Raw genomic sequence first — 21294 nt, forward strand, 5'->3', positions numbered from 1 at the left:
AAGTTTATGGTTCCAGTGAATAAAATCATTTACACATCCAGGTATGAAAACGTCCAAAGACCAGGAAGATGTGGATTATAATGTATCATCTGTTACTGAGTAAATAGGAGTTACCGTAGTAGAAAAAGAGAATTAATGAATTAATGAAAGCAGAAGGGATGTCTGGAGCTTCTGTCTATTGGGTTTCCTGTCTGAGCTGCTCTTCTTCATCGGTTCGGTTCTGCTGGACTCTTTTATCCAGACAGTGTTTTCATAACTGCTACAGAACAGCTGTTAACCACTGGATGATAAAGGGAGCATTTGGGCTTCCTGGGGGGGGGGACTTCCTGTTAGGAACGGGACGGGGGGGGGGTCGCTATGTCCACTTCTCATTCACAGTCAACTGCCTGACGAGCACGAGCCGCGCGCATGCGCGCTGCGCAGGGTAGTTACAGCCTCCAAGCTAGCAAAGCGCTGCGCGAGACATCGACGGAAGCATCTCCGCGTGACCCCCCCCCCTTCGCAGACGGTGAGTGTCCGCGAGGACCCGAGCGCCGCATGACCCGTAGACATCACCCACGAGGGGGAGTCCGCTTCTCCCCCGCGCGGGCGTGGACGTCCCGCCCCGCTCAGTCTGGTGGTGCGGGGATCGGGGGGGCCGCATTGTTCCCGCCCTGTGGAGCTTTGTCCAGTCATCCCGTCCAGGAGAGGTCTACTGCGAGGGGGGGGGGGTCATGGTGTGTGAGGGGGGTCATGCTGTGGTCATTGAATAGCAGAAAGGTATTTATATGCGTGTCTGTACTCATGTGTTTATTGAAAAATGCCAATTAAAAAAAGACCTGGACAGAGTGGCCCCGCCCCCTGGCGTTCCAAACAGGAAGTGGCTCCAAGAAGCCAAAATCCCACAGACATCTGTAGAGACATCAACAGCTGTTCTATTGGTCAGAAAAACTGTTCTGGATCTGGTACTTCTCTTTTTTCAGGATACTTTTTTTTGTAGTTCAGGTTAAAAACTGACCAATCAGATGCCTCAGTAAAGTAGGTGGAGCCTGCTGCCCCCCCCCCCCCCCAACCTCGAGCATTTTGACAGATTCTCCTGAGCTTCGGACGTGGACCAAGCTCCTTCCTGATTGGCCAAAGAAGTTGCCATAGAAGCAATGACTCGGACCAATCGGTGTCGTCTGGCTCCAACATGGACCTGGAGCTGCAGCAGCTGAAACAGCTTCCATGATGGTTTTCACGAGGCTCCAGAACCAGAACCAGCATCTTCATGTTTAACGTCGTTAAGCGTCACACGGTTCCTCAGATCGTACCCGAGTTCCTTAGGTGTAGCTGCGCTCTTCAAAGCAGACGTAGAGAAGTTCTTGGTGCAAAACTGAGGCTCACTTGAGCATCTTCATGAAGGAACATCCACCTGGTTCTTCCTGAAAATCCATTCTGTTGTCCAGCATGGGAACTTCCGCTTACAGACCCTCAGAAGTTTGGGTAACGGTCTGTTGGGTTCCGGTAATGGTCTGTTAAAACGTCTTAGGGTTCCATTAACGGTCTGTTAGAACCGCTGAGGGTGGACCTCCTGCTGATCACCTGCCCAGACACACGACCCATTAACTGCAGGAGGTTCAGCTAGGACGGGTTCTGAACAGGAGAACCAGAGAGTTGGTGGACGTGATGAAAGGTGGATGTTCTGGGTGTTCAGGAGCCCAGGTGGAAAGAGAGCAAGGTGTGGATGGAAGGAGGAACAGAGGAGGAGAGATTCTGAAGCAGGGGTTTGATAAGAATGTTCTGCAGGTGAAGAGGAGGATGACCCTGAAGATGAAGGTCTGATGGTGAATGTTGTGTGTGGTTATGACCCCCCAGGTTGAATGTGAGCTGGAGGAGAACCTCTGGGTGTAGATCCGTGGTGTCTAGAGGGTAGAGGGTGGTGATGGGGTTAACGGACACGTGGGTGAAAGAAACGAGGAAGTGATGAAGAGGTTCAGTGTTCAGGACAGGAACCCAGAAGAACAGAGGATGAAGATCCGGCTAGAAGAATGGAAACGTCAGTGAAGACGATGTTGCTTTCTCAAGAAGACCTTAGAGAAGCTGACTAGATCTCCCTCAGATGTCGTAATGTGAAGGACATCAGAGAGGTGAGGTAGAGGCGGAGGAGACAGACGGCAGAAGATGCTGGAGGTGTGAGGATGACTCTGATGATGACGAAGATGAAGAGGAGTCGAGCGCTGAATAAATCTGCTCATCAGCTGATTTTGTGTTTGTGATCATCTGCCTATCAGGACTCCCTTAAGATCAGAAAATAGTTTCCAAAAAACAAAACTAGATATTTACCGAACCACCAGTTCTGAGCATTTCTGAAACAGAACCGGTTCTGATTGGGTTCTTTACACATCATTCTGACCTTAAACCTTTTCTGGTTCTTCCTGAAGCCGAGGCAGGAGGCGTGTTGTAGGTTTTGTGGACACGAGGTCCTGAAGCTTCACAGTTGTTGGTGAAAACACGCCGAGTGTTGGCGTCTGCTGTGTGTCGCCGCAGGTATGGCGGTCAACGTGTTCTCCACATCCGTGTCCATCGACAATCTGAGTCGACATGACATGCTGGCATGGGTCAACGACTCGCTTCATCTCAACTACACCAAGGTGGAGCAGCTGTGCTCAGGTGAGTTCCTACTCACAGCCTTTCAAGAACCGTTCAGTCCACACGTCCTTACCAGAACCAAAGATCCACTACAAACCTGTTCCACATTAGGGGGAGGTAGCAGAACAGTTCTCTGCGGGGAAGGATGAACGTCGGGTTAGAAACCTGACGTTCCAGAGAACAGAGGTGCAGCTGCCATATGTGGACCACAAACCGGTTCTACAACATTCAACATTTTCACCTGCAGACACCTATCTCCACCTGTAAGGACAGGTGGGACTCACCTTGTTGGACTGATCCTCTTCATCAGGTTCCTAACAGTCATCCTCACCAGAACATGAAGCCCGGAGAACAGGAGAACACCTGAACATCTGGAGATCTCAGAGGCATTTCTGACCTCCTTGTTCTGGGGCCTCATTTCTAAAACTTTGCGTAGGATTTGCATCAGAAGTGGCGTACGGATGAAACATAGGACGTGCGTACGCACAGAAATATTTGGATTTATAAAACCGTGCGCACGCACATCCCACGCATCTTTCCCTTAATAAATCACAACCGATTCTAAATGCAGCGCAGCTTTTGCGGCTTCATGACACGCCCATAGTTGCCCATAAATAGTCCGTGAAACGCCCGCAAATGAATATTCATTGATTGCGAAACCATGGCAACACAGAGAGGAAATGAAAAAAACGTAACTTCACTCACTGTGAAGTAGAATTTATCGTTGGCGAGGTGGAAAAGAGGAGAAAAGTGTTGTTTGGAGGGCACAGTGTGGGCATTACTAATGCCAGAAAGGCACATGAGTGGCAAACGGCGGCAGACGCCGTAAATGCTGCAGCCTCACAACCTCGGACCGGCCACGGTCCGAGGTTGTGAGGCTACAGCGCTCCATCGGGGGGGGGGGGGGGGGGGAACCGGAGCGCCAGATGCACCGGGTGACGCGTGGTTCCTCCGAGTGCTCCTCTGTAACGCCGGACCCAAAAGCCCGCAGAGGTCCAAAGGGACGGCTCGAGGAAGTCTGAACCGGCTCATAAGCCACTCGTCCTCGTTTGCCAGCAAGTCTTCTTGTCTAAAGATGCGTTCACTCTGAATTCTTCCATTTGCCACATCTTCTAAGAGCGCCAGATCAGCCATTGTGCGTCATTACGCATTGTGATGGGGCATTTTATTTCCATCCATTTAATTACATCTGCCAAGCTACAGATGTCGGTAATAATCGACGTGGAAATGGGAAATTGATCAGCGCAAATGTAATTTCTTGTTGCTTTCTGAATGGTCGAGACATACGCCATACATTGTTTTATCAAAAATAAAACAAACTAAAGGCATATGCATGAATACCATAATTCTATAGCTTATGAAGAAATGTTTTACTATGAAAACAACTTTCCCCAGTGGACAATTAATGCATCTCTCTCTATCTATCTCTCTATCTCTCTATCTCTCTATCTATCTATCTATCTATCTATCTATCTATCTATCTATCTATCTATCTATCTATCTATCTATCTATCTATCTATCTATCTATCCATCTATCCATCCATCCATCCATCCATCCATCCATCCATCCATCCATCCATCCATCCATCCATCCATCTATCCATCTATCCATCTATCTATCTATCTATCTATCTATCTATCTATCTATCTATCTATCTATCTATCTATCTATCTATCTATCTATCTATCTATCTATCTATCTATCTATCTATCTATCTATCTATCTATCTATCTATCTATCTATCTATCTATCTATCTATCTCTGCTCCTCCAGACGGACACATTGAGGAGAATATCAGTTTTGTACATTATTTCGTTCTGTTAACTATATTATTTATGAGGATGAATTGCACAACATGCCAATATTGCAGAACATATTTCACTTTTCTTTTCCCAAATATGTGTTCATTTGAATTTCTGTTGTAATGTTCGTTTGATCTTTTTTGTTTGTTTCACTGCTGATCGATCAAACGGGTGTTTGTGTAGCTGTTAATTGTCAGACTTGCTTTGTGAAGTCTTCATGTTATTTCTGAGAGGCAGGATTGTCATTTTCACTTTCACGTGTTTCTTCCATCTGCCGACGGCGTCGCCGTCTCTCATTTCACCCGTTTTTGTGCGTACGCCTGGGTCAGAGCGTGAAGGACCGCACATTTTCCCGTCAGGTTTGCTTTTTATAAATCTCAACTATTGCGTAGAGAGTGGCGTACGCCTTCTTTTGTGCGTACGCAACCTTTAGAAATGAGGCCCCTGGTCTCCAGTGCCCGTTACAGATGAAGTCCGGGCTGGGCGTGTCCTCGCTGTCTTATGTCGTACTGGCGGGTTCTGTAGAGGGTTCTGACTGTGGTTTGGGTTGCAGGAGCGGCTTACTGCCAGTTCATGGACATGCTGTTCCCCGGCTGCGTCCTTCTGAAGAAGGTCAAGTTTCAGGCCAAGCTGGAGCACGAGTTCATACACAACTTCAAAGTCCTTCAGGCCGCCTTCAAGAGGATGAGCGTGGACAAGGTGAGACAATCCTTCAGCCCGCCAGACCTGGACGTCTTCACTCCACAGCCTTCATGAGTAGAGCTTCCAGGTAGCTCCTCCCCCTGGTGTTTTGGGGATTTCTGCTGTGGAACATCGGAATTTTCTGAAGTTCTCGCAGAACCTCACAGCTTCATGACATCCATGAGGCGGCTGTGGGTCTTATCGCCTGAACGTGTCTGCACGGTGGATTCACAAAGAAAGCCCCGCCCCCAGCGCAGTAGACCCTGCTGGGTCAGGGGCGGGGCAATAGCGCGGCCTAAACGTGTTCTTCTGTTTCCTGGTCCAGATCATCCCAGTCGAAAAGCTGGTCAAAGGGAAGTTCCAGGACAACTTTGAGTTTGTTCAGTGGTTCAAGAAGTTCTTTGACGCCAACTACGACGGAAAGGAGTACGACCCGATCCTCGCCAGGCAGGGGCAGGATGGGGTCCCGCCCCCCAACCCAGGTGATCATTTTTGCCACAGACCAAAGAGACGCGCAGGTAACAATGAGGCACTCTGGCCGTGCTGCACTGTCTTACTTAGCTCTGGATGGCTCCTTGATTGACCCGGTTCACCGCTTGTGCCTGGCTTGCTGCTCGCTGCTGTGCAGTGAGACGCCGCATGAAGATCTGAATCTATCAACTCAAGTCAAGTAACTTTATTTGTCAGGATCTACAATGTTGACACATACATAGAAATTGAAATTGACTTTTCTCTTCATCTTCAGTTAAACGGGGAGACACCTTCAAATTGCACAATAAACAAACTATAAATAGAAGAGGCCTAAATATAAATAGTATAAAAATAAAAGTACAAAATGAGGAGAGAATAAAGTGACTATAGTGAAGTATAGTTACTTAAATTTTTAACGGCACTAGAGGACTGGTGGAAGGTGCAGTTAGTGCTGATGAGGTGTGTATGTCAGGGATCAGCAGAGCAGGAGGGCAACGGGGCAGCAAGAGGGGAGGGGGGGGCAGGGCTGGGAGAGAGTTCAGCTTCCTGACAGCCTGGAGGAGAAAACTGTCTCTGAGTCTGCTGGTCCTGGCCTGAAGACTGCGTCGTCTTCTCCCAGATGGAAGCAGACTGAAGGAGCTGTGGGATGGATGGGTGGGGTCAGCTGCAATGCAGAGGGCTTTGCGGGTCAGATGTCCTGGAGGGAGGGGAGGGGAGGGGAGGGGGGCACCGATGATCCTCTCAGCTGCTGAAGTTGGAGGGTGGACGCGTTGCAGGAGCCAAACCACACCGTGATGCAGCTGGTGAGGATGCTCTCCTCTGTGAAGAGTGTGCATGATGGGGGGAGGGACTTTTGCTTTCTTCAGTTTTCGGAGGAAGTAGAGACGCGATTTCTGTGATTTCCCAGCTAGCGATGCGATGTTCTCGGACCAGGAGAGGTTTTCTGTGATGTGCACACCCAGGAACTCGGTGCTGCTCACTCGTTCCACCGTAGTGTTGTTGATGGTCAGAGGAGCATGCTGAGTGTGCGCTCTCCTGAAATCCACCACCATCTCCTTCGTCTTCTCCACGTTCAGGAGGAGATTATGGTCTCTGCACCAAGCAGCCAGGTGGCTCACCTCACTCCTGTAGTTGGTCTCATCGCCCACCACTGTGGTGTCGTCAGCAAACTAAGCGTAAATGTTGGAGCTGTGTAGTCGGAGAGGAGAGGAGGGGGCTCAGCACACATCCCTGGGGAGCCCCCGTGTTCATCGTGATGGTGCTGGATGTGTTGCTGCCGACTCGCACTGCTTGTGGTCTCCCCGTCAGGAAGTCTAGCAGCCAGTTGCACAGAGCTGAGCCAGTTTGTGAGTGAGCTGCTGGGGGGTGATGGTGTTGAATGCTGAACTGAAGTCAATGAACAGCATCCTGACATATGAGTCCTTATTCTCCAGGTGAGTGAGTGAAGAGCAGCTGAGATGGCGTCCTCTGTTGAACGCTTGGACCGATAGGCAAACTGAAATGGGTCCAGGGAGGGGGGCAGGGCAGGCTTGATGTGCTGCATGACTAGCCGTTCGAAGCTCTTCACGATGATGGGGGTCAGAGCAACCGGATGGTAGTCAGTAAAGCAGGACGGAGATGGCTTTTTTGGGACGGGTATGATGGCGGTCGCTTTGAAACATGTGGGGATGACAGCCTGACTCAGAGAGATGTTGAAGATGTCTATGAAGACATCAGCCAGCTCACCCGCACAGTCTCTCAGCACCCGACCAGGGATGTTGTCTGGACCTGGGGCTTTCCGTGGATTGATCCTGCTGAGGGATCTCCTCACGCTGTCTGAAGGCAGCGACAACACCTGGTCACCAGGAGAGGGTGGATGTCAGATAAATGCATCTAGACATTAAAGAAAAACACAATTATAAACAACAAACCACAACAAGAATCAAGTTTCTCATGCACGAGGGAGAGGAGCAAATGTGTTGGAAAAGGTCCACCACGTTTCTCTTCTCCAAGGTCTGCCTCTCCCTGTGCTGCTTTTATTAAGAACACAAGTGGGAGGTCACAATTTCAAGACAAAGACAAAAAGTTCGTTAGGGGGTGTCGTCAAATGACCCTTTTGGTTGGATTCTAAGTTCAAACAGTATCCCTTATCAGCTGAGGACAGTGTGTCGTAAAACTCCCTCTCCTTGCTGGGATTGGGATGAGAAGCAGATGAACAAACACACAACTGTTTTTAGAAGAGGTAAAAAGGTCAATCTGAGTTAACATTTAAACATACATTTAAACAAATACATTTACACAATGATAATAATAAAACAAATTCCTTCACATACTCCCTCCTTTTTATCATTGATAAATGTCAACATCTCACATCCAATATCACATCTCTTTTCAGTTTTCTGTGACATCTTCATTTTTATAAAACTTTCAATTTACACTCAGATGAGAAGTTCTTTTTTTTTTTCAAGTTATTACAGTTTCAAAATCATTACAGTCATCTTGTTCTCCCTTTAATAACAAGTAGTATTCTTGACTCAGAAGAACATTTGAACTCCACCATTCACTGCTCTGGAAATCATAGATTGAATACAAGGAAAAATGCACATAGTGAACACACAACATTTGATCAGTACCATAAGAATTAGTGTCACTATTTTTAACAAAAGTTGCCACCAGGAACCAAAAGCAAACCAGGAGAAGAAATCCCAAGATTGGGGTTTCCTGTCATCCTGCATTGCCTGCTGAACCTTTTCAAGTTGATGTAATGCTTCAGTGATGCTGTGACCTTCATCTGTGTTGTCAGGAATAAATGTACAACAGGTATCATTTAACATTTTACAAACACCTCCCTCCTGAGCAACCAATAATTCCAAAACCAATCTGTTCTGTAGAACCATAAGTCTCATGTTTGACATTTCTTCATTATAGCCTTTAAATGCTTTAATTGTAGCGTTCAAAAATAAACCTAATCGATAATCAATGGTCTCAATTCTGAGAGTGTTTTTAGCATTTCCCACCTAGGGAACAATGCCATAGTTACCTTTTCCCCAGTATTCCAGTGTTTATGGTCTTCAGGTACATCTGATCCCCAAATGGAATCATGTGGCTTGACATCAATAAGGTTACGTCTGTGGCGCAGGTGAGGCTCATGGACTGCAGAAACTATGAAAGTGTGACCTGTGACCTTTACAGAAGCACAAATCCCACTCCAGTCTCTAGGCAGACTGAGGTAGAGGGCCTGCCCACATAACCAAAACATTTGATGAACCACATAAGTACCGTTGTTACCTGGAATTAAATCTGGATTAGATCCAACACAACGTCCTCTTGGGCAGGGAACTGCATAACCATGGGAAACTCTGTCATTGATTATCTGGACTGTGAAGGGAACAAGAAGTTCATGACACATCTTCGTCAACAAAGTTCCTAAAAACTCTGTGCCATTGTTAGTTACGCTATGTGGAAACACAGTTCCTGGTTCCACACTAGCATATGGAGCTAATGATTTTGTCAATTTCAGTTTTTTAAACTGAATACAAACTCTTGCAACTCGGTCTTACAAGAGTACCATTTGAAGTGGTGACGGCTCCAGTACTAATATACCCTCTAGTACTATATTCAATAACACAGTCGCTTTTCCACTCAGAAAATTGCTTTGCCTGTAAATTAGGATGTAGGGATGTAGTTGGAATTACAGAACAACATAGCAATCAGATCTATGCATTTCCTTAGCCAGTAACATAACATACCTATACCAAGAATTTGTCATATACAGGTGAGTTATGTTCATTTTTGAACTATTCAAAACATCATGTTCATCAATACTCAGCCATCGTTGAGAAACATTTAGTCTTTCCTCGTTGGTGATTCTTCTTGTAGGTGGATAATGATTCCAAAAGGAACCAAATCCTTGTGGTGGCTCCTGCTGAGAGTAGCAGGAACATTAAACAAAATAAACTGTCTCTTAGCCCAGTTGGACACGCCATGGTGGATATGTACCTATCTTCGGGAGGGAGAGGTTACTAGCACATCACCTCCTCAAGTCCTCTAACAGTGTAGGATCCGTGTAGTGCAAAAGAGTTCTGGTGTGCTTTCTTCCCTAAGACTAGGTGGATGTCTCGGCTTCGCTGACGTTGAGACAAGCAGCATCTATACAGCTGCCTCCCTTTGTAGTCAGACTTCCCCACCTAGCAGTTGGAATTAGCCTCACCCAGATGCTTTTTCTTGCAGTGTGATAGATGGATCCAAGACGACCTTTCAGCAATCTTTACAGCTGTTGGTGTAGTCAGCAGGACTTGGAATGGGCCTTCCCACCGTGGGCTGGACCAACACTTCCTTTTTATGGCCTTCACAAACACCCAGTCACCAACCTGCACTGGTGAAGTGTCCTGTGGAGATAAGAAGGAATCTGGCACTTGATTTGTCCTTTGCACATCTTTAGTGGTTAACATTTTTCTCAAATAATCCACTAAATTGGCATCATCATCTGGAGAATGTTGCTGTGTAGGATCAAGGTCTGGTAACCTATAAGAACGTCCATACAACATTTCAAAAGACGTTAAAGGTTGACCTGCTGTGCGTGTGATACGCATGCTTAGTTGGACTAAGTCTATGCAGTCAGGCCACTGTCTGTTTGTCTCTTCCATGCATTTCTTTAACTTTGATTTGATAGTGCCATTAGTTCTCTCAACTAATCCTGCACTCTGTGGGTGATAACTACAATGTCTGTTTAGATTAATACAAAGATGTTGAGCCATTTTGTCTATCACTTGATTTACAAAATGTGTACCATTATCACTTCTTATCACTTGTGGTATGCCAAAAGTTGGGATTATTCTTTTACAAATACCTTAAGCTACTGTAATAGCATCTTGTGTTGCACATGGAAAAATTTCAACCCATTTGGAAAATGCATCAATAATCACTAAACAATATTTCAATCCTTTACTTTTATTCAATTCAATAAAATCCATATGGATTGTATGGAAAGGAAAAGGTGGTTCAGAAAATCTTCCTCTCTTAAATTTAACATTGCCTTGGGGATTATGATGCATACATGTAACACATTGTTTAAAAAAAAATTTTGAATAGAGATTAAATCCATAAGTTGTATAATACTTCTCTAATAAATTCACCCTCCCCCCTGTTGAATCATGGCAAAGCCCATGACTCAAAATTGCTGCCCATTTGTACATAGATTTTGGTAAAATAGGTTTACCTTCTGTGCTGACATAAAGACCTTGTTCAACTTTGCTCCTTTTTCAACCATAAATCTTTTTCTTGTTTCGGTGCGCTGTGTTGCATTTCCTTTAAAACATCAGTGGGTGCATCTGCAGTCACATCCTCATTTGTGCATATTTCTACATCTTTTGTTGCAGCTTGCTTTGCTGTTACATCTGCAAAGGCATTACTTTTAGAAATATGATCTGTTTTTTCGTGTGTGTCCCTCACATTTACATATTGCCACTTTAGATGGTAACATTACAGCAGTTAATAACTCTTTCAGTAAGTCTACATGCGTTACTGGTTTTCCTGTTGATGTCTTAACCCTTCGTTCTTCCACTGTTGACAAAACAAATGCACTGTAGCAAACGCATATTGGCTATCATTATAGATCGTAACTGGCTTATCTTTAAACAGTTTGCATGCTTCAGTTAAGGCTGTCAACTCTGCTGATTGTGCTGAGTAATTTCCAGGCAGGGGTCCTGCCTTCAGAACCTTATCTTGAGTTACAACAGCAAAACCCACTTTGTTTCTGCCTGTTTCCACTTTCTTTGCTGACCCATCAACAAAAACTATTTCTCTTTTAGTGAGATCTAAAAATTCATCACTAATTGGTTGAATTTCTAGTTCTGATTCATCTTTTATCTTGTCATTTCTTTTACCATCTAATCAATCTGATTTCTTCCTTTCAGGACAATCTCTCTCTCCCAATGATCTCTCTGTCCACAAATCCAACATCCATCATCAACCTGCTCTGACCCTCTGTTGCTACTTCCTCTAAACCTTCCTCAAAAACTTTCCTTTTCCACGACCACAATTTCTTCCTCTGTTCACATTCCTTCCAAAAAAAACATCACTACTTTCCTCCTGCCAAAATGTATCTACACTTTGATTACTAAATGTCTTATTTATTCACCATCACTTTTTCTGCATGAACAGCAAAATACATAAACTGTTGTAGTGCTCCTGTTGGTAGATCAACGTAAAGTTTCCTTATCTAGTCTGCAATCTCTGGTCTCATAGCTTGCAGTAAAGCTTGTTTCAGCTGCTGTCTATAGGCACCATCATCATTATCTCTGAGTCCACAATTAGCTTTAAAACTTCTTCAAATCTGACTCTAAAATCAAACACTAATTCTCCATCTTTTTCGTAGTTTGACCAATCTTTCCCTAATCAGGTCTCATTGGAAAGGCTTCTCTAATTCTTTGTCCTAAAAGTGTAAGACTTTGAATGAACTCTTAACTGTTATTTGGAAGAGGTCTGGGTGGATCGTCATCATTCATAGGATTCCTTTACTTTTACTTTTTGCCCAGTCTGCTTTCATAGCAGTCATACATACTTGCTGACATTTAATGCCATTCAGATGATAAGCTCTCTGAACTTCCATCATTTGCCCATGAAAATCCTGTGGATTTTCCCTGTGAGAGATAACTCCCCTCACTGCCTTCCTAACATCCTCTAATGTCCAGGTGCTAAACAAAAGAAGTGTAGGCCTCTGGCCATCTTCTCCAGCTCTGGGATTGGACACTTCAATGATTGGAAATGTCTCTGCAACTTTAGATGACTCTCCAGCTTCTTCCAAACCAACCCCCAAAGTTTTACTCCAAACAAGTTTTTTCCCTTTTCCTCCTAACATTATTTTTCCTTTTTCTGGTTTATTTAAATCAGTCACTGGTGGGTAAAAACCCGTCAACAGAGGAGCATTTGTCCCCTGGTAGGGAGGAGGTGAGAAATCAGCTGGTTTCTGCTCTCTCCCCCTTTCATCCTACCCCTGCTCGGTCTGCAGCCCGCTGTTGCAGGGGTCTGAGTCTCACATCTGATTTATCATCCTCTTTTTAAGCAATCAGACATGCTTCTCTAGTTTTACTTTTCTGAATGCCATTATTTATTTTTCGTTGCTTCATTTAAGCACAGTTTTGCACAAATTAATTCTTCACTATTTTTTTGTTTCTTTTTTATTTTTTATTCTGTTTTTAATTTGTAACCTTTGAACTACTTCAGTACATTCCCCTTAAAATTGTAGTTTTATCCCATTTTATCAAGATTGTAGTTGAACCTGGATGAGCTCTTTCCATATATATTTAATCTCATGTTAATTCAACTTTTCTATTTGAATTCCCCATGTTTTAATTTTTTTTTATTTACGTTAGTCACAGAGTGTGATCAGAACCAACAGAGAATTTCTCTCAGGACCGAATTTCACTCCCCGTGCAACAAGCTTCTAGATCAGACCTGTTGTCTGATCCGGTCACACGTTTAGGGTCCTCCCAGGAGCAAAACCCGTTTTAGACTCTGGGTTCCTTTCACCTAAAGCCTAATGAGATGAAATCTTGTTCTACTTCAACAAGCAGCCTTGTGTTAACACCGCAAGGTTTCCAACTGCTCACTGCTTCGAACAAGTTCACTCCATTCACACACGCACTCACATTCACACCAAAAAAAAACTTTTTTATTTTATTTTTGTTGTTTTTCTAGGCCTTTTAGGGACTTGAACCCTCTTACGCGTATTAGGCTGCAGGACTCGAACCTACACCTTTATTCAGAATTCTGGACTTTTCCGGGACTCCAAACCCACACGTGTTTTAGGCAACAGGACTTGAACCTGTCCCTCAGAATTCTGGGCCACTTCGGGGACTTGAACCCCTGAATAAGCGCTTTACTTGCCTTGTCGTTGTGGTCTGACTGGTTAACGAATAACGTCAATCCGGACCCAGGGATCAGACCAGTCGATTGGCCGGCGTAGAATTCACTACGACGGACTTTCCTCCGGATACCTAGTCTCACGGGCTGTGCACAGACTTCAATCGGCATGGTCCTCCCCCAAGGACGCAGATATGTTGTCATCCGGCTCGAATGGACCAAAGAATGTCAGATAAATGCATCTAGACATTAAAGAAAAACACAATTATAAACAACAAACCACAACAAGAATCAAGTTTCTCATGCACGAGGGAGAGGAGCAAATGTGTTGGAAAAGGTCCACCACGTTTCTCTTCTCCAAGGTCTGCCTCTCCCTGTGCTGCTTTTATTAAGAACACAAGTGGGAGGTCACAATTTCAAGACAAAGACAAAAAGTTCATTAGGGGGTGTCAAATGACCCTTTTGGTTGGATTCTAAGTTCAAACAGTATCCCTTATCACAGGGGTCGGGAACCTTTTTGGCCAAGAGAGCCATAAACGCCACATATTTTGAAATGTAATTTCGAAAGAGCCATACAATAATGTAGTGTCCCTTTCCCACACTGAGGCACGGAGACTTAACCTCTTTTAAGTTTCTTTATTCTGGTTACTGCAGACCGCGACAAACGCCGTACAATTAATTCATTAACTCCTGAATCTCTCCTGTCGACACGAGACGAGAGAGAGCGCTTCTACCAACTTTATATTCCCCCCTCCTGCTCCAGCCCTCCCATTTCCCTTATTTGGCCCATGGCTGAACACCATTGGTCCAAACTACCTGACAACAGGCTGAGCGACAGAACTGAGAGCCAATCAGATGCGTTCAATGAACTTCAGAACTTTCAACGCGGCCCAACAGCCGCTCAGTCCGCGACAATATGTTTAAAACTAAAAATACAAGTGAATGTGTGCATTTTATTTAATTTCAACATTTTTAAAGGACAATAAGTCTGTGGATTCTTTTTAATAACATTGTTATGCTGTTGCTTATAAATGATGAGTATTTCTCGTGGTAGTTCTGCTGATGGTCTAGTCTGGTTGATACGTGGTGAGTTTCTGCTTCATGCAGGCGTTGAGACTTTAAACGTGATCGTAGGTCTGAATGTTCTGTAGATGTGAGACAGACTGCTCACATGCAGACGGGGAGCCAAACACACACACTCACACGCTGCAGTGAGTGACGGGCAGCAGGTTTTACGTTTTTACAATCCCTGCGCGATTCACTTGCTGCCCGGTCCCCACAACCCCCCACCCTCTGCTTTCTCCCTCACACATCCCGTCCCCGCTACTGCGCACTCTTTCTCAGAGACGGGAGTGCGCAGTTTTAGGCACGGCAATTCACAGGTTTCTGGGTGGTACAAACTCTGTGAAATAATAGATAATAGTAACTGATAGCGCTGGCGCAGATTTCTCTCTCTAAGCACCGCTACGACTGCGCGCTTCTGGCATCGCATCGCGCCCGAGAAGGACTGGTCTAATGAAAAAAAAAGTATAATTAAAGATTTGTCTGCGAGCCACATGTGACCATCAAAAGAGCCATAGGTTCCCGACCCCTGCCTTATCAGCTGAGGACAGTGTGTCGTAAAACCCCCTCTCCTTGCTGGGATTGGGATGAGAAGCAGATGAACAAACACACAACTGTTTTTAGAAGAGGTAAAAAGGTCAATCTGAGTTAACATATAAACATACATTTAAACAAATACATTTACACAATGATAATAATAAAACAATTTCCTTCACAGTGGAGTTTTCTGGGCCGTTGTGCTGTTCGCTGCCTCAAAGCGAGCGTAGAAGGAGTTCAGATCGTTCAGCAGGGAGATGGAGCTGTCACATGTCTGTGGGGGAGGTTTGTAGTCTGTGATGGTCCGAAGTCCACGCCACAGGCTCCGGGTGTCTCTGCTGTCGCTGAAGTGATGGGCGATCATCCTGGAATATTGTCTCTTGGCTTCTCTGATGCTGCGGGTCAGGTTGGCCCTAGCTGTCCTCAAGGCCACCTCATCTCCAGCTCTGAAGGCACAAACCTTCAGGAGTCTGTAGACCTCTCCTGTTAGCCACGGCTTCTGATTTGCCCGGACTGTGATGGTCTTAGTTACTGTGACATCATCAACACACTTGGCGATGTATGCAGTAACAGTCTCTGAGTACTCCTGGAGGTCTGTGTTGTTGTTTGTTGCAGCCTGCTTGAACATGTCAGGGCTCCAGACTAACTTTTTTCACTAGGAGCACAGTGGCCCCTAACTGAAAATTTTAGGGGCACAACCAGAAAATTTAGGGGCGCACACCGTAAATCAACATTTTAACCAAATCTACTCATTTCCACTGTATTACTAATAAATACTTTAATAATAGATGCAGAAATTACAATGTGCTGTTTCAAATTCAGTGTCACATTTTATTCTGCACTTTTGAAGATGCAACAACAGGTAAACTGACAGCACCATCGCTGTCATGACAGTACAAATAAGTAAAGAAAACTGATGGAAATTTATCTTTGTGACACCAAATAGGTGCAGCCAAGATGCACAATAAGCGTGTTTGAGATCACAAAAATATCGGGAGAAAGGGGTGGGAGCAAGGGGCAAACCTACCCGGACACAGCTGGAAACTGAACTGACTGAAAGCTGCCCTACAGACTACAAAACAATGCATTATGGGACACGTGTCCTGATGGTTTTTGTAGTGGATTGATTAATTAAAATAATTTAAAATACCAATTCATTAAAAAAGGCTACATACATTAAAATAATCATAAAATATATAATAACACAGATCATACTAAGGGGGAGAAGAATATTAAAACTAAATTGAATGTTAAGGACAACTCCAATTTCCTGTTCTCTTTCAGTCTTGCTGCAGATTCGCGTTCATCTCACAGCCCCCTCGCCTGGTCTCCCCAATGATCCAGGCGAGGTGCCGGTTCATCTCAAACACGTCTATCGTTGCATTTTCCCCACATATTTTCAGTGTGTCTAAAACTAATGTTGTTTTTGCTCGAGCGTGTTAAAAGTTCAAGCCCCGTTAGCTGTCACGCATGTAGGTGAGGGACATTTATTCTCCTCAGCTGACCCGACTCCCGCGGGAGCGGTGTGCTGCCGTAACGGCCGTGCATAAACCCTTTGATGCGCCGCCGTAACCAAAACCTAAACCTTCCTCCGGTTCTGTGCGGCCCAGAGAAAAGTTCAGCACGGACTGCATGTATTTAGAAAATTACGAGCGAATAAATACGTTCTAAAGGAAAGTAAGGAACTCCTTAATGTGGTCCGGGGAGGGGGCTGTCAGGTTTCCTGCTTTCAAGCCCGGTCATTGTCACGCCCCCAAGAGTCACATACCCCACTGTGATTGGTTGCTTTGTCAGCTCAGCGCACGACAATGAAAAAGTGTCATTCATACAAACTGGCGGGCTGCAGTAACATTAAACCTTCATATTAAGGCGGGGACCCCAAAATATCATCTTGGGGGCCGCAAATAGCCCGCGGGCCGCGAGTTTGAGACCCCTGCTGTACACTCTGGCACTGGTACACTAGCCGCAGGTCGGAAGAACGAATCAATAGTTCACTTGCTCATAGCTCAGACGCACATATCAGGTTGTGATATTTGTTTCAGTTTCCTTCCCACAGATGTTTACGCGCACTCTAGGCCCCTCCCCCTCCACGCATTTTAGCCACTCACAGTGACTTTCCCTATTCTTCACACACGCAGTGGCCGCCTCACAGACAGGTATCACGCGAGTGTACGTGCTCGCGTTTCATGAGTATGTGCGCGAGTGTGTGTGTGTGCCTGCGTCCGTGTGGGCTCGCGTCTCATTGATTATTTCATTGATCATTGACGTGCCCCTTCCACGTTTAATGTATAAAAAATACGAAGGGTGGGGGAGGCAAATTTACTGGTCACGCATGTGCGACTGGATGTAAAATTCAGTCGCACACTCTCAAATTTTGGTCGCAAAATGCGACCAATTGCTCGCAGTCTGGAGCCCTGTATGTTCCAGTCTGTGGAGCTGAAACAGTCCTGGAGAGCTTCTGAGGACCCCTTTGGCCACACCCGTATGCTTTTCCTAACCGGTCTGGCCACTTTTCCTAGGGGTCTGTGTGCAGGCATTAGCATCACAGTGATGTGGTCTGAAGATCCAAGGTGGGGGAGGGGGAGGGCTCTGTAGGCTCCTCTCTGTCAGGTGTAAACACAGTCCAGTATATTGTCTCCACTTGTTGGAAAGTTAATGTGTTGATAAAGTTTTGGGAACACACTTTTGGGGTCTGCGTGATTAAAATCCCCAGCCATGATGAGAAATGCATCTGGGTGTGCAGTCTGCTGCTCGCTGATCTGTAGGTGCAGGTCATGCAGTGCCTCCTTCCTGCTGTCATTGTTGGCGCTGGGGGTGAAATATACTGCAACAAGCAGTATTGCTGTATATTCCCTCGGAAGGAAGAACGGTCGACACTTTATGATCATAAACTCCAGCAGATCTGAGCATTGTGTGGCGACCACAACAGCGTCGCGGCAATAAGAGTTGTTGATGTAAACACAGAGACCTTTCTTTCTCTTTCGGCTTTTCCCATCAGGGGTCGCCACAGCGAATCATCCTTTTCCACCTCACTCTATCATGGACATCTTCTGCCCTAACATTAGCCAACTTCATGTCCTCTGTTAAGACATCCATGTATCTCCTCTTTGGCCGTCCTCTTGCCCTCCTGCCAGGCAGCTCCATCTCCAACATCCTTCTACCAATATATCCACTATCCCTCCTCTGAACATGTCCAAACCATCTCAGTCTGGCTTCTCTGACTTTGTCGCTAACACAGGCAACATGAGCCGTCCCTCTGATGTACTCGTTCCTTATCCTGTCTAACCTGGTCACTCCTAAGGAGAACCTCAACATCTTCATCTCCGCTACCTCCATCTCAGCCTCTTGTCTCTGTCTCACTGCTACCGTCTCTAACCCATAGAGCAGAGCTGGTCTCACCACTGTCTTGTACACCTTTCCTTTGAGTCTTGCTGGCACTCTTCTGTCACACAACACTCCTGACACTTTCCTCCAACCGCTCCAACCTGCCTGCACTCGCCTCTTCACCTCTTTTCCACACTCCCCATCACACTGAACTGTTGACCCCAAGTACTTAAACTCCTGCACCTTCTTCACCTCAGCCCCCTGTAACCTAACGCTTCTACCTTGATCCCTCTCGTTCAGACACATGTATTCTGTCTTACTACGACTGACCTTCATGCCTCTTCTTTCCAGAGCAAACCTCCACCTCTCTAGCTGTTCCTCCACCTGCTCTCTACTCTCACTGCAAATTACAATGTCATCCGCAAACATCATTGTCCAGGGAGATTCCTGTCTTACCTCATCTGTCAGCCTGTCCATCAGCATAGCAAACAAAAAAGGACTCAAAGCTGATCCTTGGTGTAGTCCCACCTCCACCTTGAACTCCTCTGTCTGACCTACAGCACATCTCACCACCGTCATACTTCTCTCATACATGTCCTGAACTACTCTGACATACTTCTCTGCCACTCCAGACGACCTCATACAGTACCACAGCTCCTCCCTCGGCACCCTGTCATACGCCTTCTCTAAATCTACGAACACACAATGCAGCTCCTTCTGACCTTCTCTGTACTTTTCCATCAACATTCTCAAAGCAAAAATGGCATCAGTGGTGCTCTTACGGGGCATGAAACCATACTGCTGCTCACAAATCTCCACCTTCTTCCTAAGCCTGGCTTCCACTACTCTTTCCCACAGCTTCATTGTGTGGCTCATCAACTTTATTCCTCTATAGTTGCTGCAGTTCTGCGTGTCACCCTTGTTCTTAAAGATCGGAACCAGAACGCTTCTCCTCCATTCCTCAGGCATCTTCTCACTCTCTAAAATCCTATTGAACAACCTTGTTAGAAATTCCACTGCTGTCTCTCCTAAGCACTTCCATACCTCCACAGGTACGTGGAGGTATGGAAGTGTCTCTATGTAAACACAGAGACCGCCGCCTCGCTTTTCCCCGCGAGCAGCCTGTCCGCTTGGTAGCATGTTAACTGGTCGAGTTGAATAGCATTGTCCGTGATGCTGTTATTCAGCATCACGCTATCTATAGCGTTCTGCATCCGGCCGCTGATACAGCCTCAGTTCAGTGAGGGGCGGAGCCAGCTCCACCAGCTGCAGAATGCTCGACTAATTCATCGACTAATTCTGCGGGATTCGATCCAAACATGAGCCAGAACCATTACAGAAATCTGAACTAAAACTACAATCTAAGCCTGTTCATGTTCATGTTCATGTTGTTTATATAAAAGTGTTTAGCCGATCACCGCTAGCTCCACTGAGAAAGTGGGTGTGTCTGTAAGACAGGGGGCGGGGCTGGCAGTGCAGAATCTTCCTGGAAGGGGCTGTTCCTCACGTTGTGATGTCACAATGTGAAGACCCACTCGTTTTTGTGGGTGGGAGGGGCTGGTACTCAGAAAGCAGGTTGTCAGAGGAACACTCAGAAATGAATTGATCAAAATACCACTTTGGGTTGTTTATAGTGAGGAATGAACATTATAAAATATTTAAAAGGTCAAAAAGTTGATTTTACATGATAAAGGCCCTATAATAATAGTTATGATTATAATAATAATTCAGTTACGCTTATTCTTCATCTCAGCAGCGGCATGGAACAAGCTACGATACGGGTCCTGCTTTTAGGATGTAGCAGTCCGTCACTGAAGGGGCTGCTGGGTGAAGACAGCAAGTTAAACAGCTGTTAGACCTCGTTCTCCACCAAGGATGATCAATTATTAGATGTGTAACGATCAATTTCTATTCCTACAAATTGAACTATACCAGTAAATATCATTACCACTAAAAAACCCAACCCTTTATTTTACTGTAAGGTAAAAGCAACCAATCACAGCGGACCACACATGATGACATCAGCAGAAACGGATCAGTCCATCATTCCAGTCCAATGTGTGGACAGACTGTGAATAAAGTCATGTGACCATCCAGTGTCTAGAATGTTCTAAGAATGTTCCCTTTGGATTCTTTGGATGTGGAAAAACAACAGTGGTGAACTTTAGGAAACTAACATGTGAATGGATTTGACATTCATTCTAGTTTACTTGTTGGTTTGGACACAGATTTCATTAACTTGATGATCTGGAAGAAATCCAAGAATCTGGAAAACTGTTCAGTAGCAGGAATTTCTGTCTGGAAGTTGGGATGAAGAGGATCTGGATCCACTTTAGGTCAGAGGATCAGATCCGTCTGAAAAACATTGCCAAAATCAAAAACATAGTGTCAACGCCAGACCTGGAGATACTTATTCATGCATTTGTCTCCAGTAGGTTAGACTACTGTAACGGCCTGCTCACCGGCCTCTCCAAACGAGCCGTAAAACAGCTTCAGTACATCCAGAATGCTGCTGCTCGAGTCCTGACCAGAACCAGGAAGTATGATCACATTGGTCCTGTGCTCAGGGGCCTCATTTATAAAACTTTGCGAAGGATTTGTATTTTTATTTTTTTTTATAATAAAGTAATGCTGTAGGGGAAGAGTAAAAAGGTAAAAAGGGTCTTTTCACATACCTCATGGACAGGTTTAAGAGGCGGAGCTTCTCCCGCCTCTTGTCTACTGGTGAGAAGTTCCTCCTGGAGACAGATAGCTGAAGCCTCCTCAGAGTCCTAAAGGACTGTAGACCTTTGCTCTCCAACGGTTCATCCGCTCAGCAGACAGTCCGCTCTGTCTTTTTACACACAGCATCAACGTTGTGTGATTGGTCCAGTTTATAGTTGAGGAGAACATTAAAGATCTTTGGAGCATCGGTTCCTCTCCCAGGATGTTCACCTGAGTTGGTACAGATTATAAGAACTTCC

General features: G+C 45.4%; 1 protein-coding gene across 3 annotated transcripts in view; it reads left to right on the plus strand.

Moving 5' to 3' along the window:
- Positions 1-372: 372 nt before the first annotated feature.
- The window catches only part of LOC101160378 (microtubule-associated protein RP/EB family member 3), a 29218-nt gene continuing 8296 nt past the window's right edge, over positions 373-21294 (plus strand). For 2 of the 3 annotated variants that reach the window (XM_023951400.1, XM_023951401.1), the window contains exons 1-4: positions 379-508; positions 2509-2631; positions 4968-5113; positions 5421-5577. In XM_023951400.1, the coding sequence (XP_023807168.1) occupies positions 409-508; positions 2509-2631; positions 4968-5113; positions 5421-5577 (526 nt within the window). In that variant the 5' untranslated portion in view covers positions 379-408. Of the gene's footprint in view, positions 509-2508; positions 2632-4967; positions 5114-5420; positions 5578-21294 lie in introns of all 3 variants that reach the window. The other variant, XM_023951402.1, reaches the window with a different exon arrangement.

The sequence above is a fragment of the Oryzias latipes genome, chromosome 22, assembly GCF_002234675.1.
Source record: "Oryzias latipes chromosome 22, ASM223467v1".
NCBI lineage: Eukaryota > Metazoa > Chordata > Actinopteri > Beloniformes > Adrianichthyidae > Oryzias > Oryzias latipes.